Source organism: Caloenas nicobarica, chromosome 5 (genome assembly GCF_036013445.1).
Source record: "Caloenas nicobarica isolate bCalNic1 chromosome 5, bCalNic1.hap1, whole genome shotgun sequence".
NCBI classification, from domain to species: domain Eukaryota; kingdom Metazoa; phylum Chordata; class Aves; order Columbiformes; family Columbidae; genus Caloenas; species Caloenas nicobarica.
In genome coordinates this window covers 116,532-136,375 of record NC_088249.1, presented here as the reverse complement: position 1 = coordinate 136,375, position 19,844 = coordinate 116,532, and the positions used below count along the sequence as shown (strand labels likewise).

Below are 19,844 nucleotides of genomic sequence, written 5' to 3'. Positions count from 1 at the left end.
GGCACTCAGTCGTGTCCATCTGCACAACCACAGACCCTCACATGCTCCATGTACTTTGGTTGTGGCGGCCGTTAACCTATTTCACACAAAAACCTGGTAATGACAGCCTGGGAAGTGCTATTCCCTTGGCAGGAGGTACGTTCAGCATATTATCTTCTTTATGCACTTACTGCCTCTCCTTCCTGTGTTCCAGGACAGACCTACAAACATCCTAAAATGATTATTCTAACTCCATGTTGTGCTCTGCTCATTTTCTTGCAAGTTGTGCATGTTTGTTGTGCCCTCGGTTTTCCACGGGGCCGCCAGCCGGTCGCACACAAACGCGGCCGGGAGCGCGGGCACAGCCCAGAGCCAACGCCCAGGCTGGGTGGGCAGCACTCACTGCCCGGTCCTCGCTCACTCCTCCCCATGGCGCTCCTGCCCCGCAGAACAGCACAGAGCACGAATGCTCAGGCACCCCAAAGCAGAAGCTGATGTTCTTCTGCATGATTCCGTGGCTCGTTTCCCCTTTCCACGTTCAGCCTTTTTGCTTGCCCTAGATGGCGTTCCGAAAGAGACCAGATGTAGATTCTGATAATAAGAATTTTTGTGATCAGAAGCATTCAAAAAAATCACTGACTCTGAAGTCTAACTACTCAAATACTAAAATAAGAAGTTTCCCAAGGCTTTTAGGAGTTTCTTATTTGAAGAAGCAGCCATTGGTCTTTACAGAAAGCACCCAAACAAAGAGATCGAGCATGACAATTTCCAAGTATTTACAAAACTTAGCTCTTTCTTCCTATCTTATACTTTTGTTCAGTTTACTGAGCATTCCAGCGCCATGTAACTATCAGCTAAAGAGCCGTTTCTCTTTTTAGATTAATTTTCCTCCAAAGATGTGTGCAATTCATAAATATCCCACTCTTGATTTCTCCTCTTCCTCCCCTCAAAATCCTTTAGTTTTCAAGCATTTCTGGTTTATTGTCATTTACAAAGGTATAAGACATACTCTTCTTGTATTAATAAAAACACTAAGCTTAACTGTTAAAGCTCCAAACCAGATTTGGTACAGAACAATCACTAAACATTTAAGTGACAATTATGCCACTGGACATATGTATATCAGAATTCTTCACAAGACATTAACATTAACATCATTAATGTTTCCTCTTCCATTTGTAGCTGAAGTTTGACCTTCGGTCATTGATTCCATGAGAAGCTCTTTGGAGAAAAACAAACCAGAAGTCTGATTTGAAGTGCAGCTATTTAAGGTCAGAACGGTGATTTGGGGATGCTGAGGAAAAAGGATGAGGAATCAAAGCAGCGGTCAGCATGGTATCACAGTCGAAAGGTTACAGTTGACAAAAATGATATTGTTGCTAGAGCTTCAGCCCTCGTGTGAGCACACAGCTTGGAATGCTGCAATAGAACAACATGAGATAGCAGCTTACGCGGTGCTTAGAAAAACACCATAATCCTCTTACCAGTGACACAGGAAAAGAGAGCAGATTTATGCTGGAGGGAACTACATCTTCTCTCTTTGGAAAGCATTCTTGAATCGCTTGGTTCGTATTTTTCAGCAGTAATAAACATTTTATGCAACTTTGGATTGATGCCTTCTGGAATCATACGTGGGCTATGCTGGTAGAAATGAAGCATTTTGTTTCCTGATATAGCTTTGTGGATGCTCCGTTTGTTAGACTGGCTTTGATTGTAAGTCTGTAAAAGAGAAAATCAATCATATGTTGCTGGATTGTTTTTTCACATGACTTGATCAAAAGTAGAAGAATGTGTGAGTATCTCTGGAGTTTCTCAATATTTTATGTTCTGTTATCAAGGTATTTTGATTTTTTTCTTTTCTTCCTCAAACACAATTAAAACAAAATAAGCCACAAGGCCCTGAGAGCCAACCACTTTCCCTCTTCTGTGAATATCGTCAGTGAGGTCAACATAACCCATTGTTCAAGTTTTCGAACTGTAAGTTCAAGCCTTGTGGTATGCCTCATATTCTGGTAACCAAAGCACACGGGGAAAAAAAGGAGAAGGAGAAAGAAAGAGAAGGAGGAACAGATGAAGATAAAGCGCTAAGGTTGTATTGAAAATCTGATAATGAATACATCAAAACATAGCTACCAAGTTATATGTTTTTTCTTCTTTTGAAGAGCTTCCATAGTAAAATATCTAAGTCAAATTACATTTGAATTATCATCATTTTGTGCCTAGGTAAAACATTCAAAACAAATGTAATAAAATGTAAGGAAGTACCAAAGAACAGTGATTGTTGTTTAGGTTGCAAGCAATACAAACTATAAACCAATGTACAGCTTTTCATACTCTGTAAACAGATCAGAAGTAGGCACAGCGCTCGAGAGAAAAAGAAACACAGCCCTTCCCCAGGGGAATTCACAATCTACAACAGATCCAGGGACGATGTAAATTAGATTACGTCAGAAACAAAGAAAGGAGGTCAAGCAAAAAAAAGGCATAAGATTATTTGTTAATGTCGTATGTGCTCCACGGCCTTTTAATTACACTCTATTTCTATTGTGCAACAGAGAAACCAAGACAAAGATGGAGAAACTAAGGAAAGAAACTGGATTCCCTCCCCAGCCGCCCCTCTGAATGTTTCTTGTCAAGTCCCTGTGACAACTGTTCCCTCTGCCCGCAGGGCTGGGAGCTGCGCTGGGCCCTTCCCTGCACACGGGGAGCTGGACGGGACGGGACAGAGCAACCAGCGCTGCTGTGACACAACCCTTGTCACACGGCAAACTTCCAGGCCTGCATTTTCTGATTTCTCCCCATAAAACTTCTTCAAAAGCTTTATAATTGATTCGATGTGGTTTGATTTAAAAAAACCCCAATAATTAATAGGAGACCATTATGTACTTAGCTGCAAGTTATGTGATGGCAAAGAACCTCCACATTGACAGTTCTAGAAGGAGGGTCAATCAAAAAAAAAAAAAGCCAAAACAAACCAATTAAATTTATTTCATTATCTCAAAACAAACGAACAAAGAATCTTTAAATACTATCCTGCCTTCAGGATAGTGAAAGTTCTGCTTCAAAAGATTTCTGAGAAAATCTGAAGAACCCTGTAATCCAGCAACTTAACTGAAACTCCAAGGAATTTAAGGGACCATTTTAAAATCCCATTATAGAGCAGAGCTTGCAGTAGTACCCAGTCTTCATAAGCAGCACAAGAAAATATCTATTTACAAATACCATTCGCTTTTATAATTTCTAACTCTCATCCTTCAAAGCAGCTTTTTTCCCCAGATAGAATTCTTGGGGCTCTCATTTTGAATTAAATCCTTGCTACCTACAGATTTAAACCAGAAACCGGAATAAATGAAGTAATAGCAAGACACTGAAATTTTGGGCTTATAATTAGCTTACACAGGTCTCAGGCTTCTCTGTCATGGAAGCCAATCCAATTCAGAACCAGCCTCACAAGTAAACAAAACCAGGGAAGAACAAAATCAATTTTCAGCCAGAACAGTGAGGTACCCCTAAAAATGCCCTGCATTCAAACAGGGCTTGCACAGTGAAACTGTAAAGATGCGGTTTCCTATTATTCTGCAACCAATCTCAGCAAGGAGTGATGCCAACGGGGATGGCTTTGCCCCCTCCTGCCCGCACATCGGGTCCCCAGCTCCCAACGCACGGCTTAGGCTTCCACTGGTCCTTTAGTTTCCCAAGGGGCAGCCTGCACTCAGAGACGATTAATTAATTATACTGTGCATTGAGTGCTGAGGTTCAGGAATTTAGCAAAAGTAGATTTCCACTTAAGCTGATCTCTTCAGACCTCACACGCAAGCCTGCTCACGCTAAGTCCGCACCAGAAAGCGCAGTGTCGTCAGCAGCCCCGAGCCACACGCCCCCATCCCAGAGCTCCAGCCCTCTCTCTTCCACACCTTCTTCTGTACCTGTATTTTCCAAGTCTCAGTTTATCATTTACAAAAGAAGCGTTATTGAGAACAAAGGCTTGAAGACCTTCACATTGAGAAAGCGCACATATTTCTAGCATATTGTGGGCTATTCTAGTTTCCCGCAGGGACAGGAGTGCTCAGGATCGCTGTGATTTTAACGGACAGTGTATAGTTTCCTGGAACGGACTAAACGAGTCACTTTTTTTTCAGAGGGAGAGGCAAACTCGTGCTCACCCGCTCCTCACGGCCCTGGGCCAGGATGAGGACGATGCGGCCCTGGCGCCTGCGGCCCGTGCGGCCCATCCTCTGCACCAGCCGCACCGGGCTCTTCTGGGCATCAAAGCAGACGATGAGATCCACCTCCCCGATGTCCAAGCCTTCCTCCCCAACGCAGGTGGAGACCAGGGTGTTATACCCGCCTTCACGAAAGCGTTTCACCACCTGAACACAGGATTAAGATCAGATTTAACAGGTCAGCCAGAAGGCCCCTACCACACACTTGGCAGTTTTTCTAGGCTCAGACAGAAGATGAAAAAATTATTTTGTATTTTAAAACTACAAAACTCAGCCTTTCTGAATTTGTCAACTGCTACATCATCATCAAAAAACACACGCTAATGTTATCAAAATCAACACATCAATTCTTCAATTCTAAAATAAAGGAAAAAAAGCACACCTTATTCTGACTCCAACCATGGCATTCTTCTAAAACTGATCTTCCCAAGTTTGCAATTATTTTTTTTTAAACTTTGCTAAATCAAAAGTTAAGGATATATCTTATTTTTAATACCTACAAGAAAAAAAAGAATCCCCTAAGCAAGTATTTGAATATTTCCACAGACTTCCAAATACATTAAAGTTAGCAGTTGTTCAAATAATGTAAATACATAAAATATTTCTACTTATGCATTCTGAGTGACTATAATTTTAGGTACTCTGAAAGTGATTGAACTACATAGGAATTTACTAACGACATTAATGTTCAGTCACTGCCCTACAGTCCGTGTTGATACTCATGTAATTATTTCCATAAGTAATGCTTTTTATCACTGTTTCCTAGTACAAATCTCATCTTTCCTTTACCTCAAGTTGCTCCTTTTGTGTGAAGCCTTTTGTGCTCTTTCCCGTGGAGTGGCCAACAAACGTCATCACTCTGACAACCGGACTGAGCCGTGACAGCATTTCTGCAATCTCTTGCACGCTGTCTCGAAATGATGAGAAGATCATCACCCTGGTATCCGCAGTATTGGCAGACGTGCTTTCAGTCGTGCCTTCATCTGTTTGATTTTAAGAAGACAGAAAAGCATTTTTATGCAAGATTTTAAAATAATTACCAATCAAATATTGTGGATAGATCATCCCACAAGCTACACATTCACAGCTCTCATCTCATTTAATGGGAAGGTTTTGTCCAAGTACACTGCGCTTTGATTTTTTCAAATAAATTTTCTTTAAAAGAAATGGCTTTAAAAAAAAAAGGTAAATAAGTAAAAACAACAGGTAAATAAGTAAAAACAACAGGTAAATAAGTAAAAACAACAGGTAAATAAGTAAAAACAACAACAACAACACCCCAAAAAGGTAAATAAGTAAAAAAACCACAAACAACTGGCACTTAGGAGCCTCTCAGCCTTATTTAGACCAATCTCCCAGAAAATGCTCCCTTATGCACCTGCTCAAACAATTCCTCTTTGGAACCAAAAGAGTATTCTTATTTAGGATAATTTACATTAACTATGGTGAGAATACCTTATATCTGAGGTACCACTACCAATGTTACTTTGAAAAGCTCGGGTTTGATGGCAAGCGCATTGAAATAAAGTTTAAGATGCATTCTTCCAAAGGGTCTCCAATGTGACTGTTAAATCTGCTCCTTAAACACCCTGAGCCAGCTGAGGTTCGCACTACACAGGAATAAACCTGCTGTCACTGTTAGTCCAGGATACGGTGGAATAAAGGAGCTGTACACCAGCTTTCTATGATTAACTACGGCAGGTTGTCTCTCATTTGAATAGCAAAGATAACTTTTGCCTTTCCAATGAAAAAGGAAAAATAATTACTGTTTCTTAGTAATGCACTTTTGACCCAACCCACATTTCTTATGTTATACTGTCATGGATTTTGTCTTCTGGGTACTCAACCTTTTCTACCTTTACATGTTCAAAAAAAGAAGAAGAAATCTGCCTTCATGAGCACAAGCTATGTGAGCAACATGTGGGGCTTGGACAGTCAGCTTCTCTTTATCCCACCCAAATACTAAAGCGGCATGCCTGTTACAAAGTGAAAATCTAGTATGTTAAAAAAAGAGAATCTCTAAAAGGAGATAATGAATAAATGAAATGGGCGCAGCTCGCACATGTTACCCAGACACAGCCCTCAGATGAAATCAAATGCATTTCCACAGATAAAGAGCTCTTCTTTTATACAATTCTCCATAAAACACCTTTATCTCTTTAAAGGAAAGGTTAGACAAGGAATTCAAATCCTCAAGACTGGGTGCGTAAAAAGATGTTTCCCTGAACATACAAAGAACAGCCACTTGGTGCTCGACACCAGTTTCATGCTACGCAGCATCAAGCTGCTGCTTGAAGTTAAAGCATTAAGTGTACCAGGTGAGTATTTATATCTTCCTGATCAACCACCAGAAATCCCAGTTCAGTTTTCACTCATGCATACCTACATGCAGAAATGCTTCTGGCAGCGTGAGTCAAAAGGAGAAGCTGACCTGAGCCTTTTGCCCGTTTCTTTGGAGGCTGAGCCCGGCGTTCCCAGCGGGTTGCGCAGCGGGCGCTCCAGCAGCTCTGCCTGCGGCCGCGGCCCCGGGGGCTGCACAGCCCCTGCCCCAGTCCTGCTCTGATGTCCTGCTCACCGTGCAGCAAACTGCGGGCAATGCGGGTCCGTCTGTCACGTACAGAAACCAGCCCCCACTGAACACCCAGAAACGAAATGGTGAAACCAGACAATTGCAACACTGATTTAATGTGTTCTGTACAATTTCCCATCCTGAGCAGAATAACAATACACTTCGGAATAAGTGCAAGTTGGACAGCCCTTACTTAAACGAGTTCATATTATTCTCCTCTGCTAAATTTACTCTAAACAACATTATACTATATCTATTTTTAGCATATTCTCATGACCTTAATAACAATAATGCTCAGTAGCATCTGTCCCTGCACTGTAAAAAATATTCTACTGTTGCCGTTACCTCCTTGACCTTATCCAAAACCAGACTCAGAAAACTGAAGACATGAGCAGTCCATAATCAATCTGACAAGTAATCCAGGAGCGGAAGATTAGCTGGGAGCAGCTCATTATGCTGAGCCAACCTCTCTGCAGGGCCGGGCAGAGCGTTCCCTGTGCTCCACGGCCAGGAGCTCCAGCTCAGCCCGGCTCATCACTAGTTAGACCCAGCTCTGAGTGTCACAGGCACCTTGGCACTGCTCCCAGAAATTCTTACAGGAGAGCTTTCATTTCAAGTGGGGGAAAAAGAGCTGGTGGTGTTCTCAATATGGCTAATGACTTATAATTAATGCTCTTCCATCTCAAGTGCAGGGCTTTTATAGGAAAATGCTTTGCAGAATCAGTTATTGGTTTTAGAAGTCGAACAGGCATGAACACAGTAGCTAATGACCCAGAGTAGCTCAGTAATGCGGAGCTGGGACAAAGCAGAGCCAGGTTCAGGGCGTTGCTTTGCTTCTGCTTTTCCCCTAGAGATGCTGCACACCTGCACGAGTTCCTCAGACAAACAGGGAGTGTATTTTCCACCACTCACATAATGATTTAGGCTTTTAGTTCAGAGCCTTCTGATAGTGCAAAGATATACGCAATTAAGTTTGGAAGCTTAATGAGTACTCAAGTTTTTATTGACAGACTCATGACAAATTCTTGTCTGGAGGAGGGAGAAATCGGGACACAGGTGTGTCAGAGTCCATAACCAGAATTTAGGGTGTTGCTACTTGTGTATGCATGAATTTAGAGTTTACTTGCAAGAAACAGGGAGTAAGGATAGACATACAGGTTTGGGGTTATTGCTTAAATACACATTATGACACAGTGAATAATGAGGCAAATAAATAAAATCACAATGTCTCACTCTTTCTGTCAACTGCCCAGTGCACTTGGGTTGGAGATGCACAAGCTGAGGAGACACAAGCTGGATCTTGCTGCATTCCCTAAGTTACTAGAAAGCCTCCAACTTTGTGACCAGACCATAATTACGTATTTCTAACAGTAAAGACTTACAGTTCATACCTACTCAGTTCTGAGATTCATGAGGACAAACAAAAACATGGAACCAAACACTTGTATACTAGTTACCTGTTATTAATATTAAGAGACATGTCTGACCAACATTGCAAGGAAAAACATATCTGATGGGATTCATGTGACAGCAAAATCCACGCTATCAAGAGAAGATAGGAGAGTATTAAATACAAAACTTAAAGTAACTCCAGCACAGAATACAGAATTTGAAAAAAAAAAAAAAAAAAAAAAAAAAAGAGAAAGAAAAAAAAGAAAAAAAGGCAATAAGATAGAATGATGTTGTTATAGGAAACAAGACAGAGGCATGGAGGGAGACAGGGAGGAGAGAGGAGTATGATGGAAATGGGAAGGAAAAAAAAAGAAGAAAGTAATTTGATTAAATGCATTTGGTCATGTTACAAACTAATAAAATCTGAAATGAGGAAACTTAAAGTTGCCTACTAGAAAGTAGCAGTCCTTTAAAGTGTATTCTGACAATCGAGCATCTCAGACAGAAATAAAATAAAAAGAAACCAAAATGGAAGGGCAGATCAGAAATTACCAGGGCTTCACAGAGCACAAAGATCCAAATAGACACAGAAAAAAAAAGAAGTTGAAAAAAAAAAAAGTTGGAAAAAAAAAAAAATTGTCACTGATGTCATCATTCCAAAAGCAACAACTGGATCAAGAGGCTGAAACTTCCTGAAACCAGAGATATCTGAATGATTCAGAATATTTTGCTTCATAATCTCAGGCTACTGTCTGACATATTTTTGTTTTCCCTTTCGGTCAGGGTGAAAAAGAATGAGAGAAAGATGAAGGTAATTGAAGGTTTTAAATTTCAAATCACTGCCTCAGTTTGTCATTCTTAGCAGCAGGCTGGCGACCAGAACTGTGATCCTTACGCTCCATAACTCCGTTGCATCTAACTTTGCAGGAGGTAGCGGTAACACTGCACTGAGAGACGGTTTCCAGAGCACATCTGTCACTATGAGCATCACCAGACACAGTAGCACCAGGAATGAGTTTACTATCATTTTTTTTTACTGAGCTGGTAGAACAGTTTATATCAAATTAATAATCACACACACAATCACAGAGCCGTTGGGGTTGAAGGGACCTCAGGAGATCATCCAGTCCAACCCCTGCTAAAGCGGGGTGACCAGAGCAGATTGCACAGGAATAATGAGAGCTTATAGAATGCTTGTTCTTAAAGAAATTTTATGGTATAGTTCTTCTAAAGAGGACTTCTCCACAGAGATATAAAAACAGAGGAAACAATAAAAAAGCACTTGAACAAATTAGGAAATACATCAGTAGGATATGGCTTGTTTTGATCCACAGGTTCAGCTGCTCGGATACTTTTTCTTTAAGTTGTTGGTACCTACCAGAACATTCCTTTTTCCAGGATTTGAAGTGCTTTATTACGACTTCCTCCAATTTCCTTAGTTTTGGATGACTGTAGATAAATTCCTTTTTATTTTCAAACACTGAAAAGGAAATAAATCAAAGATATACGTAAATCTGCAAGTAGTATGAAGGTTTAGTAAATTTCATTTCCTCCCATTATAATTCTCTGAGTCAGACATACAAATTCCTGACACTAGTTCTAATTGCATTCACCCCAACAAATTAGTAAACTACTTATAGGAAGCATATTTGTAAAACCTAGTGTTTAAGAAAGTGTTGTTACTTTTGCTACAGTCACACTGTAAAAGATATCTAGTCAAACAGTAATATTTTAACATTTCATTTTAAATCAAATTAAAAACTTCAAACATAGAAAACTTGTTTGGAGGTAGCTAAAACCACTGAGAGAAGGGAGGTAGATAAGAACCTAGGAAAAACAATCTGGAGTAAAGAATACTAGCCAAGAGTATCACAACAAGCAGCTTCCTGCATCTACAAACTATGTAGAGGTACCTACCGTTTCATTTCAACAGAAAGGAAATATTCAGTCCCTAGAAGGGAAATACTGACCTGTTTTGTAAACATTTCCATTTGCTAAAGCCTGAGGCGCATCTGAAAACATGTCTCTGAGCTGCTGATACAGCTTCATGAAGTCCTCGTTACGACCAAGTTCATTCTTTGTACGGGTCAACCCTTTGTAAAAAAGTTGAAATACCTTAATATTTAACCTCTGGAGTGAATCCAATTTTTGCTATCCAAAAGACAAGCTTTCTCAGAAGTAGTAAGCTCCTTTCAAGAGCTAAAAGATATGTGTTAGCTTTAGAAAATGTAATAAGAAAATGTTTGGCATCAATATTTTTGCTCATGGCAGGGGTGGGACTGGATGAGCTGGGAAGGTCCTTCCAACCCAAACTCTTTTGTGATTCTATGAAATGCTGCCAGTTACTCAAAGGGAAGGGAACCTAGACTAAAAGCTAAAATTAAGAAGTTTCTTGAATTATTTTATGTCAATGTTGAAAATAATTTTGTTCTACTCAAACCAGAAACCAGTCTTACCAGAACACCAGCATAGAAGGCCTATTTATAATATTAGAACTGTTTTCCATCAGTCATCTTTCAATAGCAGACAGGGATTTAAGGAATCTGAGCAACTCTGAAATACATGAAATGCTCTCCTGTGCCCAGGTCTAACAGCAGCACTATACCATCAGAAACGGAAAAATCTGCACGTGTGAAAGTAATAAATCATAAAAATGTCAAAAGCATAAAATTAATGAGAAATTGTTAGCACATGCCTACTATAAGATATATTCTATAGCTATTCTATAATATGAAGCAAGCACTGTACGCTTTTGGTTCACACCTAGGACAAGGCAGTGTCATTTTAATTAAGAACTGCTGTGGGCAAAGTAGCTTTTGTAAGTTAGCACACAGTTACACCACAGAGTGTTAAACCAACTAAGCAAGAGAGCCCAGAGCCACACCATGGGGCAATGGGAGCAGCTGGAACCTTCCCCTCCCTCCTGCTCTTGGGCTGACGTTGCCAAGTGGAAATCTTCCCCCTCAAATAAGATGTCAGTGCCAAACCAGGTCTTCCAGACAGCAATGACAACCCAACAGGTCTCAAAATGACTGTGGAGAGTTGCAAAAGACTCACAATAGTCAGTGATAGAATTAGGAAAATAAACTGAGGCCAGAAGAGAAAACAACTTTCCATCTTGCTTGGCAAGCATGGAAGATGTTGCACAGCTGGGATAGAAATTCTAATGTGATGGGTACACATCTGTAATCTGGATAAACCACTTAAGTCATGTGTAGATGAGTTTTGCTATAGCAGAAGAATGCTTTACAAGATTAAATGGTTTCTCAGTTTAAACTGATTATGGTTGTTCTCTGTCTCTCCAAAGATGTTACTGCCACTTACTCTGGGTTCTGTTTGTTTTTTTTCAGAGCTGCTGCCATATAAACACATTTGCTTTCCCAAATATACTGTCTTTAACCTACTTCCAGGAGGGATGAAGTGGGACAAAATACCGATTTTATTTGAACCCATCCATTCTATAAGATGTTTTGTGCAGATCTAGCCATAGAGATGAGGTAAACTAAATGAGGAGTGGAGACAAAAGAAGGATGTTTCTGAAGACATTTCACCTTTTGATCCATCCATAATTCCGCAAAGGTAGATAAATAATGACCGTAATCCCATTTGCAGCAGCAGCTCATAACCATGATATAAACTGATACAAAGTGCAAAATCTCCTTCAATTATGCCTTGATGCATTCCCTGTGAAAACAGAGCAGGTCCATCCTTACAATTAGGAAGTCGATGAGCAGCAGGAATCATAGCACAATTCTTAGGACAAAAGTAAGATTGACATGTGAGAAATAGAGCCAAAGCACCAACTAATGCACAGTATGAGTAGTCGTCTGTCAAAACCTTCAGGAAACAGGTTACACAATCCTTAATGATCAATGGAGCCAGTCTGTTTCCCTCTTCCAAATATTCATCTCCAAGATCAGCTCATTACTTTCCGATGCAGCAACACTCAAGCTCTGACAGCTGAACCATCCGTCAGCGTTTGGCAAAACATGATTTCCAGCACGCCTACACAGGCTACAAAATTTACATCAGGACAGTTGTCTTGCCTGCTGTGAAGTTTATTTCCCAATATTTTTTTTAAGGTATCCAGTCTTTTTTTTTTTGGGGGGGGTAGTCTTTTTTCAGTTTTCAAGATTTGGACTCTCCATGACAATTTACAGAAAAATAGAGGCAGTAATGTAGTTCTGAGGGGAAAGTGTAAACTCAGCAGTCAGTAATTACAGTCCAAGTTCTCAAAGCAATTTCAGTTTAGAAATGGAGTTCTTAATCTTATCCTTAACTTTCCTACATTAGCATCAAGAAATGTGGCACAAGTAAGCCTATTTTATTCCAGAACGTTAAAAAGGAAATCTAACTAAAAATGTACCAGAAAACTTTGTACACTATAGAGTATTACTATTTATTCGCTACTTTAATAATGTGGAACAAATGAAGACATTTACCATATTTTGTGAAGAAGGGTTTTTTCTATATTGATCTCTTGCTAGAATTATCTGGTACTTTGTAAGGCTGGGAATATCCCGTCTTGCTAAAACTCCTATTTTAATCAGGCGTCCAGCAAATGTTTCTAGCACCTGCAAACAAAGCACAGAAGTATATAAAAGATGTGGAAGTATATGTTTTCGGCCCTTTGAGGTACTTTTATTTTTACAGATCTTACACAACGGAACACAAGCAGCTCATTTATTTTATTTGAAACACCAAATTTTTCAAAACAAACGGTATTGATTTCTGTATTTGTTAACTGTACCAGATGGCCACCTGGTGCTCTGCCTCACTCGGAGGTTCTCCATCATCAGGATGTTTCTAGGCAAACTTATAACATTTTTTCCTAAGATCAGTAGAACTATCACAACTTAGTTCCGTAAGGATTTGTGCCCTCCATCCTATAGATGAACACCCTCCTGCCCCCAGCATAACCCAATATCCATCAAATAACTGAGAAGTGGAAACACCCCCTGTGCACAAGTGCTGACCGAGCAGAGAGGGAACAAACCAGGGCGGGCAGCTACTGCACTGGTGCTGCAGCTCCCTCTTACTGATAACCTGAGCTTCAGTGAAGGTTCAGGCTCAGGAAAACCCGTGTTCAGCTTTGAGAAGTCTCAGTTAAGGCAGGCAGAAGATGAGCCAACAGGTTAGAGAGTTTGGAGTGCCCCGTCTCCTTCGGCAGCCGTGCCCACAGACAACTTGTTTTGATCCATCACATGTACCTGCTTTCCACATCGGTGGAACAAGGGAACTGACCTGCACTAATTCAACTTAATCCTGTTTTTCCTCCTTGTTTCTCAGCCTTAGGTGGTCAGGAGTTTTTTCATAGAATTAGTTTTGCATGAGTGCTAACTCTGTAGTAATTGGAGTAATCAGATTTGTTCTACCAAAGTTACTTACAAGCTGTTGGCCCACTTGGCTAGTGGCACAAAAACATCTTAGTGCACAACGACGAGCTTCTCCCAAGGCAGTCTGGCCTCGGCTCGGCAGCAGATAGCTCCCGAGAACTGCTGACATGCACATACAGCGATTCCCAAGTTTTCTGGGCATTTGAACACCAGTTCGGCTGAACTGCACTAAGAAGCCTATAGCATAATAAATGCCTAATCCCTTTATTGCTGTTCTTTCAGCCCACTGAAAACAGAGTCCAACTGAACCAATAAAACCAGGTCTAACTTTCAGGCCTCAAACAACACTGATCTAATTATGTCTTCAGCTTCCAAAGACAAAATGCCCTAACAGGCAAAGAAAGTTGACTGTAAAAGTGCAATGCATGTTACACACTAAGTAACAATACTACATTTAGTGTATGCTGGGTTTTTAGAGCCTGTTAGGATGCACGAATATTATTAAAAGCCACACTCTACTTATACCACATCAGTGAAGAGGCAGGTTAGTTTAACCCCTCTCTGTTTGCTTGGATTACAGTTTGGTATCTCACTGTGTGCAGCACCTTGTGGCATTAAGTGGCAAACCCTGAGAAAAGGGTGGGAATAATTGCCACCACCAACTACAGCAGCGTGAATTCCCCAAAGACTCAAAAACACAAGGAGAACTTGGGTGAAAGGAAACTTGGGGATTTCCAGGCTGCCCCCCAGGTCTGTCCCACAGCACGCTGGAGCCAGCAGCACAAGCACATACAGCCCATAAAGGCTGCTGAGAAAGAATAGAAACCAAGGCTCCATTCTGAATGCTCTGGTGCATCTTAGGTTGCTCTTTTTTTTCCCGGCTTTCTGTGATTCTACAATTTCCAGAGGAAAGCTGGAGGGGGGAAAAAAAAAAAACAAAAAAACCCCACACACAACAAAAAAAAAAACCCCACATCACCAATCAAATGCTCTTTTCTTAAAATACAGTCAAAAACATTCACCAAGCCACCTGGAAGCCTAAATGCACAATAAATTAATTTATCGTATTTGGGTTACTTTTAAGAGTTTAAAATTCAAAACTTTGTCTTTAACCAAACAGTTGTTATTATGTTGCTTTTAAATCTGCCCTGTATCTGACAAGTCACTTTAACAGAACAGAAACAGAAATGACTGTGCCAGTTTTATAAAAAGAGGGGTTTTTTAAAAAAAAAAATTGTTGACCATGCAAGGGATAACTGAGTGCTCTTTATTTTAATGGGATGCCACTGAAATAGGATTTTCTCCTTTCATCAAACCCTGAACAGTTGGGCAGGAGGACACTTGAAATGCTGACGATCAAGCCTAAACCGTGTCTCAAGTAGTGGAAATGGAGTCAGTCTCTGAACATAAATATGCTTCTCAAGAAAATGAGTTAATGTTTTCATTAAAAAGTAATGCCCACAGAAGTATAGTATTTCAGCACTGGTTTATATTTCCTATACTTGGTGCATAACTTCTTTTAAAAAGAAATTTCAGTTACATGTACTTTTATGTTTCATCCCTTGACCTAGTTTATAACTTGTAAGAAAATTATATTGTCACTGTTTGCCCAATGTACACCCCTGTCTGATTTAATCATCTTCTGCAAAACAAACCAAGGAAGACTATTATGAAAGACAGCAGGATCCAGTCACCTGGAGCTTCCAAACTAATAAGGAACAGTAAACATAACCTACTTAGAAGAGATACAGAAACCAGCACTACTCACAGCAATTACATTTATCTTGCCTCCATACCTCTATTTTTAATTAAAAAGATAATACTTCTGGAAAGTTGCCTCCATCTTTCCAAAACATTTGAGTGTTACGTTACCCGTTTAAAAACAGAACTGTAGAACTAATTCAAATTAATTGCTTACTAGGACTTATGGGTTTTTTCTAGCTCAGTAAATGGAGTTCAAAAAGCTGACAGATTTACTACCAATATATAGAGGACAACTGGTAAAGCTATCCCATACGGCACTGAACTTGCCGAGAATGCGCAGGGTTCTGCTGAACGAGGGATCTTCGGCAGCAAATCACACTGCCTGTTTGAAGCTTGTGCCCAAGACTGGCTCAGGACCGGTGTCAGGAGCTCCCGCGTTAGCTGAGGACCGTGTGTACTACAAGCAGAGCTGGCACGGCAAAGACCTCTGACTGTTCCAGCTGCTCCTCACTAAAAACTGCTATTGATCTGTTTTCTCTTGGCACAGTAACAAGGGCTTTAAACAAATACCACCGCCTAGTTATTTTACTGCAGATTTGCAAGCACTCTTTACCAAAGAAAAACAAGAAATCTCCCACGCATAAATAACTGTTTGCATTGCATTTCTTTCAGAATGGAGAAGATGGGTTTGGGAGAAAGCAGCTGCACACGAGGTCCCGCTGACACACCGGCCTGCTTAACCAGGGACCGACAAAACCGGAGCGGGGAACGACCACCACCAGGTGCAGGACAAACCCAGGAGTTTGATGTGGTCACACACCACGTGGACAGCACTGCTCCCGCTCTCTGCTCCGGATTTTCAAGTTTTCAACAGAGGGAAAAGCAAGACAAGAAAGGGAAAGAGGAGAGTTCTTGCAGGCTCTGAGCCCACCACCCACAGCTGGAAAGGCAGCTCCAGAGGTGGATTTATCACAACTCTTCACAACAGAATTGTGATCACAGTGTCCTGGGGGTCCTGGTGGACAGCAGGATGACCATGAGCCAGCACTGGGCCCTTGTGGCCAAGAAGGCCAATGGCATCCTGGGGTGTATTAGAAGGGGGGTGGTTAGTAGGTCAAGAGAGGTTCTGCTTCCCCTCTACTCTGCCCTGGTGAGACCTCATCTGGAATATTGTGTCCAGTTCTGGGCCCCTCAATTCCAGAAGGACAGGGAACTGCTGGAGAGAGTCCAGCGCAGGGCCACAAAGATGATTTAGGGAGTGGAGCATCTCCCTTATGAGGAAAGGCTGAGGAGCTGGGGCTCTTGAGCTTGGAGAAGAGGAGACTGAGGGGTGACCTCATCAATGTTTATAAATATATAAAGGGTGGGTGTCACGAGGATGGAGCCAGGCTCTTCTCGGTGACAACCAACAGTAAGACAAGGGGTAATGGGTTCAAGCTGGAACACAAGAGGTTCCACTTAAATTTGAGAAGAAACAACTTCTCAGTGAGGGTGACAGAACACTGGAACAGGCTGCCCAGGAAGGTTGTGGTCTTCTTCTCTGGAGACATTCAAAACCCGCCTGGACGCCTTCCTGTGTAACCTCACCTGGGTGTTCCTGCCCTGGCAGGGGCATTGGACTAGATGATCTTTCGAGGTCCCTTCCAATCCCTAACTTTCTGTGATAGCAAACAGATTTTGCAGGAAGCATGAGAGCACTCAGGGCCTTGCACAGCTCCAGGGAGGAGCAGCCCCACTGAAGGTTCAGTGAAGATCTAGAGCATTCATTGCTTTGCTTTAGGACTGAAACTAGAGAGGTTTGGGCTTCACAAAGTGTGCTGCCTTGGCAAGTGTAAGTGCAATAACCGAGTATTCCTGAAAGTCACTTCCACGTTCAGTCTCTGCCAACGGGAAGTCCAGGCTGAGCCAGTGCTGAGCCTCCATACAAGCCGAAGGTCCCGGTGACGCCAGAACCGGCCCCGCGGCGCAGGAGCGAGGGCAGCTCACAAACACCCTGGCACTGATGGGAAAGAAACTTCCCAGGCACACACAATACATAAGAGCGATAAGAGTTCATTGGCACATTTGAAGAAGCCTCTCAAATCATAGTACAGTACCTCAAAGAAAGGAAAGAGGACAATTATTAATAGAAAAAAAAATGTGGGTTTATGACAGGGAAGGCACTGGGAATGGCATTTAGAGCCACAATCAGAGCTCAGTTTTAGTTATTCTCCCTGTAGAACATGCAAGTCATGACAAACAAATGCTAAACAAGAGGCAGAAAAGTGCTATGTTGTGTAAGCTTTCTACTGACATTTTCTTACCTTTCCAATAATGAAACTACAGCAGCAGGGACACAGCAGGGTACAGTGTTTTTAAGCTGATCTTATAATTCTCCAAAGCCAATACCGATCAACCCAGTAACGATCTTGGCACCTCTGGAAGTCCTCTTGTCAAGTCTACATTAACTCATTCAGACACTTGACAGCCTTCCCGCTCCCCAGGGATCTCTTACACATTGAAGCTGCTATTCATAAGAAAGATACAAGAGTTTGTCCTTTTCTAACATCTTGGTTTTCTCCTGTTACAGCATTTTTCATTTCTTAGAATTTACAAAAAAAGAAAAAAGCCCACAGTTTTTACTTTTCCATTAATTCCACTGAGAAGTTATAAGAAACAAGTGGCTTTTCTGTACCAATCTGCCATTTGGTGAGAGTAAACGTCACCCCTTTGCCACGGGGCAGAAAGAAACAGCTGCTGAGGATATTTCATATCCTCAATTTGCAAGGCTGAATATTTGTTTTTCTGTTATATTCTGAGATATAACCTGTCAGGAAAGCACCAGGAATACAGTGCTACCAAAACCATTTATCTCAAGAGTGGCTATTTATTAGCCAGCAGTCATACACCAAATTAACAAGTCGGGGGAAAACCCCAAATACAACAAAAATCAGCTTTGTTCAACTCTAGCAACAACCAGTGACTCTATTATCTCAGCTGACAGCAGCGTCCAGGCACAGACCCTGACACATCCTCAGAACACCAGCAAATGTAGCGCTTTGTATGTAATTACTAAGCAGATCACAAAGCACACACAGGAATTTATGCAGCTGGATCTTTAAAATAGGATCTTAAACTCCTACCAGTCTCTTTCTCACAGGTAACGATCAATACCCACCGACATTTCTCACAAATAGAGAAATTTAGCTCTGATTTTAGACAACTTTTCTAGTTTTTTGTTTGTTCTGTTGTTTCGGTTTGTGTTTTGTTTGGTTTTGTTGTTGTTTTGGTTTGTTTTTTTCCCCATGTCCAGCAACAATGCTTCGCAATCCTCTAAACAGAAACAATTTCATTTAAGCAACTACTCATTATCATTATTAATGCTTGAACAAAGGAGTTGGGACTGTTTTCTGTGAGAAACTGTCAGAATTATTTATGCAGGATAGGCAGAGGAAGAGCTTCTACACATTGCCTCACAAAGTCATCTCAAGAACGAGGGTTTCCAGGAAGAAATCTCCAAGAGCCAGGATGCCCTCACTTGGTGGGAATAATCCAACTTCCAAAATTACATCGAAAATTCCTTACCCTCAAAACCGAAGTCAGCGTTTGCACTGCACTAAAGTGTAATTAGACGCTAATTGTGACGTGGAGCAATTCACATTGTGCTTTACTTCAAGGTACCTACTCGCAGTAACGTAGCTGCTGCAAAAAGCAAGTTCTAACAGGTAAAAATCAGGTTACTGCCAGAAAATACCATCCACCACAGCATGTTTGCAGTGCATCTTGTGAGTCTGTACTCTAGGCAGCAAGAAATCAAATCATCAGACAACCAAACACTTAAGCAAACATCAGCAGCAGCATGTGTCGAGGATTTGCCTTCTGGGTGAGTTTCAGATGAAGCAGAGCCTGTGGTGCTGACACTGCCCACAGCTGAGGCCAAACATCCCCACCGTGGAACGACCTGCTTCACTTACTGCAACCCGTGCCTTCCACTTCTCTGCAAAAAACCCCATGTGCTGCAGTCCCTAGGAAAGAACAGATCTCTCAGGACACTCCCACTGGCAGCTGTTCCTCCCTCTGCAGTTCTCCAAGAAACACCAGTGCTTGGCTGGTCAGCTTGGGCTGGCAGGAGAACACGCGATAGGAACAGCAGGATTTCAGTCTGGAGCGTCAGTGCCTCGCCGGACTTGCACATCTCTGGCTTCTAAGGCAATTAATACTTCATTGTCACACAAGAGCAGCCCCTGGGACTAGGAAACCAAAGCTGAGCATGAACAACAACAAAAGAAACAGCGGGGTGGGGTGGGAGATTAAGCATCATATCACACACATCACAGTCAACAGTTACATCCCCAGCCTTTGGTCTCCTGCATGTGTCTCAACAGTGCACGGCACAGGACTGTTTTCCTATTACTCTAGAATTCTAAAAGCCCACAGGTTTCCCTTTCCTGCCTGTGCAAAAAACCACTTAGTTCACATCAAATTTAAAGTTGGGATGAAAGACAACTACAAAAGAACCACATGCTCCACACAGACCACCAGTTCAAATTCAGATTCTGCTTTAGTTGTCGTAGCCATCCCCAACCTCTTCCTCAGAAAGGCTTGCCTGGGCAACAGCAAAATTAGGCAGCTGTCAACTACCTAAACTGGACTTTTCAACAA

The 19,844-nt window shown here is 41.6% G+C and overlaps 1 protein-coding gene across 1 annotated transcript in view; it reads right to left on the bottom strand.

Annotated features, from left to right (window-relative positions):
• The window catches only part of FANCM (FA complementation group M), a 66,741-nt gene that overhangs the window by 28,672 nt on the left and 18,225 nt on the right, over positions 1–19,844 (bottom strand). Inside the window, exons 5-11 of the mRNA XM_065636555.1 lie at positions 12,606–12,737; positions 11,715–11,847; positions 10,134–10,256; positions 9,542–9,643; positions 4,992–5,185; positions 4,143–4,349; positions 1,464–1,698 (exon numbers count right to left, since the gene is read on the bottom strand). Coding sequence (XP_065492627.1) covers positions 1,464–1,698; positions 4,143–4,349; positions 4,992–5,185; positions 9,542–9,643; positions 10,134–10,256; positions 11,715–11,847; positions 12,606–12,737 — 1,126 coding nt within the window. The remainder of the gene's footprint in view (positions 1–1,463; positions 1,699–4,142; positions 4,350–4,991; positions 5,186–9,541; positions 9,644–10,133; positions 10,257–11,714; positions 11,848–12,605; positions 12,738–19,844) is intronic.